The sequence below is a fragment of the Pantherophis guttatus genome, chromosome 8 (assembly GCF_059756535.1).
Source record: "Pantherophis guttatus breed Tessera chromosome 8, ASM5975653v1, whole genome shotgun sequence".
Lineage (NCBI taxonomy): Eukaryota > Metazoa > Chordata > Lepidosauria > Squamata > Colubridae > Pantherophis > Pantherophis guttatus.
Genome location: NC_142070.1, coordinates 30,303,360 through 30,316,861, shown reverse-complemented (window position 1 = coordinate 30,316,861; position 13,502 = coordinate 30,303,360). Strand labels below are relative to the sequence as shown.

Here is a 13,502-nt window from a genome sequence, read left to right as displayed (position 1 = left end):
GAAATAAAGAGTGAGTGAATGCACGGAAAGCTGCAAAGATCATTCAGGTAAGTTCTCATACAGTGTCCTGTACTTGACTCATTTTTTTCCTAAAACACCCCCTTCCCCACCAAAAGTGGAAAGATTGCTTACTTCTTTCTGAGCTGCTTTTCTCCTCAATGCAGCACTTCCCTGAAAAGTGCTACTACAAGTTAAGTTCAGTATTATTACTTTAATTAGTTGATTATAATCCTCAGACCAGTTTACCCCCCCCCCCGAAACTGACCAGACATTAATCAGTTTCACAATGAAGGCTTTAGTTGTAAAGTGTATAAAGGTTGATCTAAATGCAGGAATTTTATATTACTGTTATATTTACAAATGGTTACTAGCCAAGATAATTGCTAAACAAGAAGTGGCTATATAACACTGGCCTGCTATCCTACACTCCCTTCTTCCTACACATCTTCCAACCTATTCTACATTGCTTCCCTGATTGTATACAAAAGAGAGTGAGAGTTTTTCTCTCAGTTTAATCATAAAAGTAGGTGCACAATTTCACTATAAGTTACCAGTTTTGTATGTTAAAGAGCTTTATATATGGGTTTCAAGCACCTTTTTTTCAGGTAAGAAACTTTATTTGAACTTTATGGATTTTTAAAAACTTTATGGAGGTTATTAACATAATATGGGATTTCCCTCATAAAATTTTTAGTAATTCTGAATATTCTAGCTGATTTAATCAGTATGAACAATTGCAATAAATTTATTTAAAGTCATTTAGTTTAGTTTAGTTTAGTTTAGTATAGTTTGTCACTGCACCTCGTACAATGAAATTAAATGCCATCTTCAGTGTACATTTTAATTATAAAAATAAAACACAAACACACATCCTTCACATTCTATACAACTGAAATGAAAACCGATATTGCATTAATATTGCACTATACAGTAGAATTCAATATAGTTACTGCCCTGGGATAGAAGCTGTTTTTCAGCCTATTTGTCCTTGTTTTTATTATCCTGTACCGTCTGACCGATGATAATAGTTCAAAAAAAAATTTGATATGTATATTGTACTGTCAAAGAGGAGAATCCCATACAAATGAATGTTACTTGTTGCAAGATTATCTTTGTTGATTACTGAATTACTGAAAACCTACCATGTTTCTCCGAAAATAAGATCCTGTCTTATATTTTTTTGAACCCTGAAATAAGTGCTTGGCTTTATTGCCATGCGCTCAAAAGCCCGATTGGGCTTATTATCAGGGGATGTCTTATTTTGGGGAAAACAGGGTAGCAAATAGATAAATATTTCCATTGTTGATGCAAACAAAGAATAAAAGGATAAGAAAATAATTCATTACAGTTAGTTACTTTAGCTCTACCTTTTTGGTGCCAAAATGTAGAAAGATTACTAGTGGCCATGATAACAGAATGAGAATTTCTATTGGCATAAAAAATTAATTAACAAGGGTTTACACAGATAAATTTCCAAGTTGGTTCACATTTCATGATATTCAAATTATGTTGTAAACAAAAAACTACATACTACATAAAAATTGAATACTAAAGATATTTTCTTAGAAGCAGCAGTTTTCCTTTGCAACTGTGAACTAAATCAAGATTAAAATCTTTTGAAGATAAGCAGAATTTAGGGAATGTTTGAAGTTATGATGGACCTCCCTAGAGCTACTTATAATCTGGTTTTGAAGTTCTGACAGCTGTCCCCCTGTGGTCACATGATCACATTTTAGGCCAGAATTTCCAGCTGTTTTCTGAGTCCTGTGTCCATGTGATCATGATTTACAACAATTTTTTGCCAGGTTTATTTCTGGTTTCCAGCAAGAAGTGCCCATTGCAGTGTTTATTCAAGGACTGTGGTATTCATTTAATGACTGCTGCAGAAAAGTCATACAAATGGGTGTGGTAATTGTGGTGATCCACTTATTGACCATAATTCCAGCCTCAATTACAGTCATAAATCGAAGACTATGATGTTTCTGCCCACTGGTTCTTTCTGAGCAATGTGATTAGAATACAATCCTTTTTCCAACCCTCGTATTCCTCTTTAACTGCAATTGCCAAAAGTTAGTAATGTGGCTCAAATATTTCTTCCAAAATAAATCTTGAATCTTTGAAAAGAAAAATGAAATAACTCAATTAATATTAAGAAGGCATATGTTGTAAAAAGAAAGAAAAGTCAAGGTAACCCTGTGTTTTTAATTAACCTCAAAAAAGAAATTTTGTTGCACTTAATCCAGCTAATCAGCAAACAGAAGATAATAAAAAATGAGTAACATTGTTTAAATTATCTTATATAACCGTACTGGCCTTGATCAGACATAACACAGGAGAATAAACTTTTGCAGATGTAGGGTTTATGACTCATCTGAAGAACTATCAAGGAAAATCTAGGAAAACTTCTGGTGATATTACAGATAAACCAGTTTGCAAGTCATCAGGGCACAAACAATAATTAATAATCTGAATTATGCTTAGAGAAAATAAACTAAATTTAAATAATAATTTATAGAGCTGGTTTGTTTCTAATTGCCATGGTTAAGATTAACATAACAGACTTAAAGGTAATTAATCTGAAATAGAAGCAGAAGTTCAGAATCTTCTTGTGCTGTATCAGAAGATGAGAAAAGAGAGAACAATATAAAATGATGATAAAATCTAAGTCATTCAGGTTTATTTTCATCATGCTAAATATTTTAGAATGTTAACCTTCTTTATTGAATTGAATTGCTGCTTCTTTTGTGAAAAGGGGAACTAAAATACAAGATGTTTCACTTTTAATTAAGTATGCAGAGTGAAAGAATGAGAACTAGAATCATAGAATCATAGGGCTAGAAGGAACCTTGGAGGTCTTCTAATCCAACTTCCTGCAGGAGAGTAGACTACTAGATTACTGCATTTATTAAACAGTAATTTATGTTTATTAAATGTCATAGGAGGAGCCACTACCTGGCTGATCTTGATTGAACCTCTCCATCCCAATTAATCAGTGTTGAATCTGGTAAAATTACTAGCTGTCAAGAAAACTGTATGGATGTATCTATGTAAATACAAGAGCTGTGCTTGAGGGTTTCTGATGATCATTTTGTTGTATAGGTTTTCATTTTCTTTATCTATCCAATATATGAAGAAAGAGCAAGGTAAATGAAAATGCATATTTTTATGAAGAATATTGCCCAATCCAACCCATCAAGAAAAATGTGCATAGGATTTCAGCTCTGTTCTAATCCTAATAATTTGTTATTAAAATGTAAGTTGTAGAGAGCAGCAAATGTAATAGCACTGGTAAGATGTTTTCTCTATTTAATAAGATGCTAAGATTTTCCCATCATCATTCTTTATTTGCATAAAGACTAAAATCAATTGGAAACAAATATAGAAACAATACAAACCTGGCAGCAGTTGAAAAAATAAACAGGATCTATGAAAGTCTACACATCAAGATTAAAACTGTCCACTAAAATATAAACATTTGACGTGCATACATGCATGAGCAGCAAAGATAGTCTGTGGAATACAATTTTTCAGACTTCTCCCCATTTCAACCAAATTGCTTAGCTTCCATAACTAGATATACAAGTATAGATGCTGAGACATGAAACCAAAGTAAGAATTTAAAGCCAAGGGTGACATCTAGTGGACACTGAATGATAAAAGGGTGGGGTGTGGAATCAAAGAACAGACAGAATTGTACTAAATATTTTTGTGATTTTATTTTTAGGTTTAAAGCAATACATCCAGAGAGAGAACGCACACATTGTTTTCCCTGTCCCTTCTCTCTTAATTGAAAAATGTGCATTTTATCCTCCTTCTATTTTTTGGCATGGTTTTCTACTATACTGCAATTTTTATTTTGTTTATACCGTATTTTAATTTTCTTTCTAGTTTAGTTACTGGGGCAATCCTAGCCAATCAGAAATTACATAATCAACAGATGACATAAAAGTTCAATTGGCAATTAAGCAATCAAAATCTCTGACAGCAGTCAACACCTTTTCATAGATTCAAGGTAGTTACTGGTATACTGCTAGTTTATGCCTATTATGAAGACATCACCTAAATTCAGTCCTTAAGTGCACAAGTGAAAATATTAGGCATCTATAAATAGCACTCTGAGCCATTTGAAATTGCAGGCCGTTTTGATACTGGGAGATTCTACAAAACAATTTTTGATATAATATGGCTATCAGTTGCTTAAAGATAAAGAGAAAATTTGCTTGGTTTAAACACAAAATCCTTTTATCTGCCTGCCTATCTATCTAGTTAGCCATTTGCCTTCTAAAACAATACAAAAAATGAAACATGGCAACTATGGATGCAACAAGAGTATCCCTTCCCTTCTTGCTGCTAACAAAACTTTTCCTTGTATATCTCCTAAAACAGGTATGAGAATCAAACAGCTCTCTGAAGCAGGATTTGTAGGATCCTGAAGGAGAGTTTTCCTGCTTTCGAAAAATTAGCCAGTCAAGGAGTTCAATTACCTGGACTGTTATCTATCTATCTATCTTTCTTTCTTTCTTTCTTTCTTTCTTTCTTTCTTTCTTTCTTTCTTTCTTTCTTTCCAAATTTTGGATTGTGAATGTATAAGCACAGATGTGCTGTATTTTGGAAGGACTTATCTGTAAAATGTTTTTTAAGGAGTAAAGCATACGAACCCGAATTTCTTGAAGATTGTGAAAATTGTTCCCTACTCTCACAGAGATTTTGCTTGGAGTGTAACTTTCATCAGATTTATAATCTGCATAAATGCATAATGTCTTCACAGTAGTTTTTCTTCTGGAATTAAACAATTGCAAAATCAAGATTAGATGATAAAAATGTATCATGGTTAAGTAAGGTTTAGTAAAACAGTACCATTCTTTGGAAACATTGCAACTTGTTCACATAGTAGGTTAAATAAAAAAAAATGAATATTGGAAAGAATTCAAATTTTTCCTATCTGAAATGTAGCTTTATATACATTACTGTATCTAAGGATCCTTGGATTCATTGATCATCCCAAAATTCAAATTCTAAGCAATTTTATTCATTTATCTCAGTATTCAAGATTTGTAACATTAACAAAATATTTGTACTTTGAAGTTTTTAAAAATATAATTTAGAGTAATTCATATCTTTCAACTTTTATTTTATTCTAAAGTAATGTGTAAACAATAAGCTAGGCTTTTTTTGCATATCGAAAGTGGATGGAGTAAAAATACAATATTAAGTTACAACAGTGAAAGAATAATTTGTACTGAAATACCTGAGATTTTGTGACCATGAATTAAAGTTAAATTAAAATACATATCTAAATTATAATTTTTAAAGCTAGAGTAGCATAAAAGCAAATGTATAATTATACTTACTTTCAAAAATTAGTATTTTTTTACAGGCAATGATTACACAAAACAAGGCACATTTTCTGTTTTTATTTATCAAGGAAGAAGGATGAATATGTACAGTATTTCCCCACATATCAACTGTAACTCTGACCCACTTACCCATGAAAAGCTTATGGAATAATCTTAATTTTAAAAGATCTAAATCTGTTTTGCAGGCAATTAAACTATGTTTTTCATAATATGATTTTGAATCAATTCAGTTTTCAGGAGGCTTCTTTTACACTTTCACAGAATTAAAAAAAAAGTTATATTTACCTTGCAATAATGGTAAAGGTAAAGGTTTCCCTCACACATATGTGCTAGTCGTTCCCGACTCTAGGGGGCGGTGCTCATCTCCGTTTCAAAGCTGAAGAGCCAGTGCTGTCCGAAGACATCTCCGTGGTCATGTGGCCGGCATGACTAAACGCGAAAGGCGCACGGAACGCTGTTACCTTTCCATCAAAGGTGGTTCCTATTTTTCTACTTGCATTTTTTACATGCTTTCAAACTGTAGGTTGGCAGAAGCTGGGACAAGTAACGGGAGCTCACCCCGTTACACGGCACTAGGGAATCAAACTGCTGAACTGCCAACCTTTCAATTGACAAGCTCAGCATCTTAGCCACTGAGCCACCACGTCCCCTACCTTGCGATACTTCTTGACTAAACAGTACTGTATATTTAACTACAGTACCGTGAAATCTCACTTAACTGAATGACTTAGTGAAGATGTGTCCCTTATTCATAAAAGTCCAATAAACTGAAGAGAATGTTATGCTAGTGATGTAACTGAAGGAAATTATATCAATTCTGTGATACAGGTAGTCCTTGACTTACAACCATTTGTTTAGTGACCTTTCAAAGTTACAACTGCACTGAAAAAAATGACTTATGACCAGTTCTCACCTTTACAATCCCATGGTCATATGATCAAAATTAAGGCACTTGGCAACTGGCACGAATTTATGATGGTTGCACTGTCCTGGGGTCATGTGATCACCATTTGAGACCTACCCAGCCAGCTTCTGAGAAGCAAAGTCAATGGGGGAAGCCAGACTCACTTAGCGACCACACAATTCACTTAGCAACTTAAGTGAGTCATGTAAAAACTATGGCAAAAAAGATCTTAAATGGAGCGCAAATCACTTAACATCTACCTTGCTTAACAAAAGATACATTGGGCTCAATTGTGGTTGTACATCCAAGACTACCTATAGTGATAGGGAGATACTTCTCTGAATGCATCCCAACATTTCCAGTGAGTGCAGGAACCTCAGAAGTTCTGTCATTGGAAGCATTTAGGAAACTGGTAGAAAATAACTCTGAAATAATGACCAAATGGGCCATGGGTTATCGTGTGTATGCGTGTATGTAAATTGTATAAGATATTTTTTTAAAAAACAAATGGTAAATGCATAATAATGAAAAATACTGGTGCATAAATATTCACTACCTGAATTGGATGTTGACCAAATGAGGCTGTGATCCATCAGATTGCCAGTATGTTTCTAGGTTATCATCTCGTAACTGATCCACCCCAAAGCCTATTTTGAATATACAGAAGCAGACTGTCTTCAGCAACAGTAGCATATAAGTAGATAGATGCTCTTAATGTTTTAGTATTTTCTATGTTTCCAAAAGTGCTATGCTACTAAAACTCTTATGTCTGTGATCTTTAACTGGGTGGAATGGTGCATCATATGGCGAAATTTATAATCAAGGCACCTTAAATGGGCTAACTGTCCTAAATCTGGGCCCCATAACCCACCTGGAACTGAAATTTGACAAATTTTATAAAACACTGTATGATGTAAACATTTATAAAACGTTTCCTATTGTCAACTCCTGACGTTTGACTATCTTACACAATTCAACATGGGCTACTTTCAAGGCAGATGCACCTTTGAATATCTCCCTGAATCTTTTAAGAATTTTTCTACTACATTAGAAGCTCTGTCACTGTTTAGGTGACATTGAGGAATCTGGTAAGGAAATGTCTCTGAAATGATAACCCAAGGGCCACAGTTTGTTCAATGGTAATCTAAAAAGTGCTTGATGGTGAAAAGGAGTAGTGCACATTCTATATTCTTGAACTATTTTCTTGGGACACTAAATGCCTAAAACACTTAAGTTTGATTGTCATATCTAATTTAAATTAAATCCAAAAGTTATTTTCCACTCTTAAAGGGAGTTTCTGGCCTGTTTATAAACGAGATGCTTCTGCAGTTTACCTGGTTTACAAGATGAAAGAGACCAAACAGCTTGTGAACCTATTTCTCGAACAGTTCCTGTCCTTTCCAGCTGTTTTGGATCTGCACCAGGAGGAGTCTTGTTAGCAGTGGTCATTTTTCACTAGGAAAAAAAATTAAAAGTATATTTAAAATATTCCACATTCATGACAATAGGAACAGAAAGGAAAATGTTGAAAAGGTCTGCCACAAATGTAGCAATCTTTGGTTGAAATATTTTAGGTGACCTTCCTCCTCTCCCATTTTTTCCAGTGTTTCTCATTTTATGGACCTAATGGCTTATAATTGCTTTAGACTAAGAATAGAAACATATTTTTTGGTTAATAAAAACAAGAACGGGAGTATGTTTAGGAATTTTAAATTTAAAACAAAATATAAGAGTGGAAAAAGGATTGAGGTTAATCATGCTTATAATAAATTCTTGCATAAGCTAACCAAGAAAAGGTCTACCAATTCATTAAACAGAGCTGGATGTGACTGTACTATTTGTTGGCTTATCTATAGTCCTCTGTTGTCCCAAATATTACTTTGGGGATTTTACTGAAGATTAAATATCTCAAAGAATAACAAATGGGGGAAATAATCACCAAATTGTATCCTTTATCCAAGCTCCCCGAATTTCCTTTTCTCATTAGTTGAGAAACATCGATGTAAAGGAACATAAAGTAGGACCTAGAACAGGAGATGTGACTTTTTATTTTTCCCTAAGTAAAACTCAACAATGGGACTGTCTCTTAGATCAAAGCCATTACAAGGCTAAAATGAATAATCAGCATTGTTCCATCCAGCAGTCTTTGAAAAAACAGAAATATCAAAAATGCCTATTTTTCTTATATAATTGATGATTCAATCAATTTATTTTATACTTGAAAATAATAATGATGAATTTGAGTATAACTAAAAGTTATAGAATAAAGGAGTCGTCCATACATTAAACATCACAAGACAATTTTGGCTGAAATCATATCACATTATATTTTTTGCAGATATTCATCTTTAACTTAAAAATAAAAGAATAACATTATTCTTCAGAGAGTTAGCTGTAATAGTAATAAAAATTAATAGGAATGATTTATAAGATAATTACACAATGGGAAAATTCAGAAAGATCTTTAAAGTTTATTAATTACAGCTACTGGAGTGACTTCAAATGTATTAATAGCAAGAAGAGTTTCCAGTGCGTTAGATCTTGTTTCCAAACTGTTTTTATATTATTTAAAATGTCAAGAATCTGTGGTTTGTGGCCACGTGTTAATTTTCTTTTGCAAAGCCATTTTCCATTTTAATAATATGGTCCTTTATTATTAAAAATCTTCCCATGACATTAAAGAGAAAGTTTCCCTAGACATAGGATTAGAAAACAAATATTTAGGAAGTCATAATCAGTTCATCACTTAGCTGTATTACAGAAATCATGCAGGTATTTGTAATTAGATCATTGTTTACAAGTTTTGTTACATTCTGATTTATTTATACCTGTTGCAAATAATCTTTTTATAAGTGAAAAATCAGTTCCAAATAGTTAAAGCTACTGTGATAGCAGATAAAATCTATTAAAGACAGTCTTAAATTGAAAATTGTCCAAGATCCAACTAAATGTCATAGATGAAGTGGCAGGACAAAGCTTGATTTGGTATTCCAAAGATCTGGAGTCTCTACTAGAATACTGTACCTTGTTCCTACTATAATCCAACATTATTGATCTTAACGAAGAGCCCCAATGGAGTTCTTAGTGCAGGATCAAAATGTTACACATGAAGTCTTTTAAGAACTGCCATTAAGGCAGTGGTGAAATCCACATTTTTTTACTAGCTGTTCTGTGGGCGTGGTGTGGCTTGGTGGGCGTGGTTTGGTGTGCGTGGCAGGGAAAGGATACTGCAAAATCTCCATTCCCACCCCACTCCAGGGGAAGGATATTGCAAAATCTCCATTCTCACCCCACTCTGGGACCAGCCAGAGGTGGTATTTGCTGGTTCTCCGAACTCTCAAAATTTCTGCTGTCGGTTCTCCGAACTGCTCAAAATTTCCGTTGCCGGTTCTCCAGAACCTGTGAGAACCTGCTGGATTTCACCCCTGCATTAAAGGATTTAAAGGTTCACAGAAGCATGGAACTGGTTCCCCAAAATACAGGTGGTCCTCAATTTATGACCTCAATTGACCCCAAAATTTATGTTGCCAAGTGAAAAATTTGTTAAGTGAGTTTTGCCCCATTTTACAACTTTTCTTGCCACATTTGTTAAGCAAATGTCATTTCTTCCTTCTTCTTGTGCCATATTCGTCATTGGACGTTGGCGATCATGTTGGCGATCCTATTTTTATCAACAGCCGCATGAAAAAGTGCTATTGAGTTTTGTCCAAACCAGTCCCTTAGATTTTGAAGCCATGTTTCCTGATTGCTTATTTGTACCCTATGACTATCATTAAGTATTGTACCTTATGATTCTTGATGAACTTATCTTTTCTTTTATGTACACTGAAACCATATGCACCAAGACAAATTCCTTGTGTGTCCAATCACACTTGGCCAATAAAAAAATCTATTCTATTCTATTCTATTCTATTCTATTCTATTCTATTCTATTCTATTCTATTCTATTCTATTCTATTCTATTCTATTCTATTCTATTCTATTCTATCATGCCTGGGCCTCGTTTGCCTTCAATCTTTCCTTGGAGGATTAAGTGAAGTATGCCGTATTTTTCTGGGTGTCGCATCACATGTCCAAAATATTCTAACTTTTGCTCTTTTATGGTTTTGATGACTTCCCTTGGCTTTCCCAGGCGGCTTATACCTCCTCATTTCTGATTTTGTCAACCCAAGCAAATCACTGCAGTGTTAAATTAGTTAACACGTTAAGTGAATCTGGCTTCCCCACTGACTGTTTATCAGAAGTTTGCAAAAGGTGGTCACATGACCACGGGACACTGCAACAGTCATAAATGTGAGTCAGTTGTCAAGCATCCGGATATAAATCGCATGACCATGGGGATTCTACAATGGTCAAAACTGTGAAAAACGGTTGTAAGTCACTTTTTTCAGTATTGTTGTAACCTCGAACGATCTCTAAGGGATCTGTTGTAAGTGGAGGACTACCTGTATGCTTGTAACTATATGCAACTGACACAAAACTGCAATAACTTCAGATTTGCTAGCTACATTAGCGTCTGAATAGCTGGATTTACATCAGCTGAAGCTATCAGGCCACCATCAGGGACAGTCATTAGGTAAACATTAGAGAAATCTGTTTTGGAACAGTATTATAGAGCATAGCTCAGATCCAATTAGTCTAGAAAAGGCAACAAAGGCAACATTGTTTGTATCTTATGATTTATGATTGTAACTATAATTTATGATCTGTGACTTATCACTTTTGTTATTTGTATGTACACTGACAGCTTATGCACCAGAGACAAATTCCTTGTGTGTCCAATCACACTTGGCCAATAAAGAATATTCTACTCTATTCTTCTATTTTTGCCTATTTTTCCCAGAAAATAAAGAAACAGTATCATCAAATTGTGTACTTAGTTCTACAGGGAAAATATCCATGTAATCTGACAATTGTACAACATTATTTAGATCAGCTGCCTTCCAGAGAGTTATTTCTCCTGGATTTGTTCAAGAGGTCCACGGTCTTTATGCAAAACTGCAGGGAGACCTGAGAATTTGAAGACAATAACGTCCAAACTCTAGATAGCGTTTCCTGAAAACAGAACGTGGCAGATATATTTTATACGTATAAAAAAATTAAACTTAAGCTCTTTGGGTAAGCCAAAATTATGCAGCAGAATAGAAATAACATACAGAATATTGCCTTTGAAAACTTTCTCAAAAGTTTAGATGTAATACGGAGGATAAAGAAGGAAAACAGGAAATCATGTTCCACCTATCAAGAGTTACTATAAGGACAAATTCAAGGAACAGTTACTAGTACCAGTCATAATGATCATGAGAGTTTCTGTCTTAATCGTAGGGTAGTATATAGATCAAAACAGATCTAGACAGTGTTTTGAAAAAAAAAATACTATCCAGAAATGTCAGATTAGTTTAGTTTAGTTTAGTTTATTTATTCTTATATGTTGCCCTTCTCCCGAAGGACTCGGGGCGGCTCACAAAGATAAAACAATAAAACAGTAAAATTACGACTAAAATACTTAATTAAAATCCCTAAAAAATTAGTTAAAACTCTCATCAGATCAGCAAATTTGTTGGAAAAGCCATGTCTTCAGGTCAGCGCGGAAAGAGCAGAGGTCAGGGGCCATCCGGAGCCCAGTGGGTAAACCATTCCAGAGGGTCGCTGCTCCCACAGAGAACGCCCTCATCCTGGGCGCCATCAGCCAACATTGTCTGGCCGATGGCACCCGGAGGGCAATCCTATGTGAGCGCACTGGGTGGTTGGAGGCAGGCAGAAGGTGATCCTGCAAGTACCCCAGGCCCATGCCATGAAGATTAGACGAGTCAATAACTATGTGCATCATTTGCAAGGCTTATGCAACTGCTTCAGAAGCTATTCCAAGTCGTCTCCATATGCACGGATATGCATATATCCAATAAAACAAATGGTTATGCAAATAACACAACAGATTTAACAGTTAGAAAATAGAGGCTTCTACATCCTCCCAGGTGCTGCAAAGCACTTCTTTCCACACTTTTAAGTATCAGATTCATAGGGTACAAAGAGCAATTGCTTTCTCTGAGGTCCAGAACGTAAACTTCTCCAGGGTTGGCAAAGATCTACAGAATAAACAAATTCTAATTAATGTATCTTAATGAACTTATGTAACTGAAATGCAGATATCACAATTTGACAAGGCATTTTATAGGCTGTCTCCAGCATAAGCTGTCAATGCCATGATACCTAATTCACTGCAGATATTTTGCTTACAAACTGCAAGAAAAATTGGGTCCAACACGCTTCAGCACTTTAATACTAGTTCTACTAGGCTTACACTGGAAAATTCTTTTATTATTACAAATAAGTGAGCAGCCATATGTAAATGAAATGGGGGGAAATTGCTATTTTACTGCCAAAGAATAAGGCCAAAATAAAGTTTACAATTATTTATATCTTTAGCTATCTGTAGTTTAATTACCAGTCAAATTAATAATCTCATTGCAATTATTTGAAAGTCTATAGTGGATGTGTTTCCATAATTTGGTTGAGGATACTTTGGGATATCTAATTTCTAAATTATGTTTCCTACTCAAGTGAGATTTGAGCTTAAAACAAAATTTGGCTTTCCTATTTCAAAGACATTTGAGGTGTCTTTGAAGAGGCATAATAAAACCACTATATTGAAGCATAACCATTGTTAAAAGAATGTTCCTGCTAAGATAATAGAAGAATTCAATCACTGAAAATGATCTGGTCCCATGGCCTAAATAGATTACATTTATATCTGAAATTAAAATATGACCTGTTTATGACAGGAACTATTGCACATCATGGGACAGAAACAGTGAAAAAAAAATGCCTGTTTTCAAAAAAATTCAGACACAACAGGAGATTGAACAACTAGCCTCATGGTGCAATCAGAGCAATCTGGAACTAAACATACTCAAAACCATAGAAATGGTGGTAGACTTTAGGAGAAACCCTCCCATATTACCACCTCTTACAATATTAGACAACACAGTATCAACAGTAGAGACCTTCAAATTTCTATATTCTAACATATCTCAAGACCTAAAATGGACACCTAACATCAAAAATGTCATCAAAAAATCACAACAAAGAATATTCTTTCTGTGTCAACTCAGAAAGCTCAAACTGCCCAAGGAGCTGCTGATTCAGTTCTACAGAGGAATTATTGAGTCTGTCATCTGCACCTCCATAACTGTCTGGTTTGGCTCTGCAACCCAACAAGACAGACACAGACTTCAGAGGAT

The 13,502-nt window shown here is 34.6% G+C and overlaps 1 protein-coding gene across 6 annotated transcripts in view; it reads right to left on the bottom strand.

The window, feature by feature from the left end:
- The window catches only part of ANAPC10 (anaphase promoting complex subunit 10), a 30,391-nt gene that overhangs the window by 14,974 nt on the left and 1,915 nt on the right, over nucleotides 1-13,502 (bottom strand). For all 6 annotated transcript variants that reach the window (XM_060686859.2, XM_034442922.3, XM_060686860.2 and 3 more), the window contains exons 2-4: nucleotides 7,596-7,716; nucleotides 6,818-6,908; nucleotides 4,659-4,779 (exon numbers count right to left, since the gene is read on the bottom strand). In XM_060686859.2, the coding sequence (XP_060542842.2) occupies nucleotides 4,659-4,779; nucleotides 6,818-6,908; nucleotides 7,596-7,710 (327 nt within the window). In that variant the 5' untranslated portion in view covers nucleotides 7,711-7,716. The remainder of the gene's footprint in view (nucleotides 1-4,658; nucleotides 4,780-6,817; nucleotides 6,909-7,595; nucleotides 7,717-13,502) is intronic.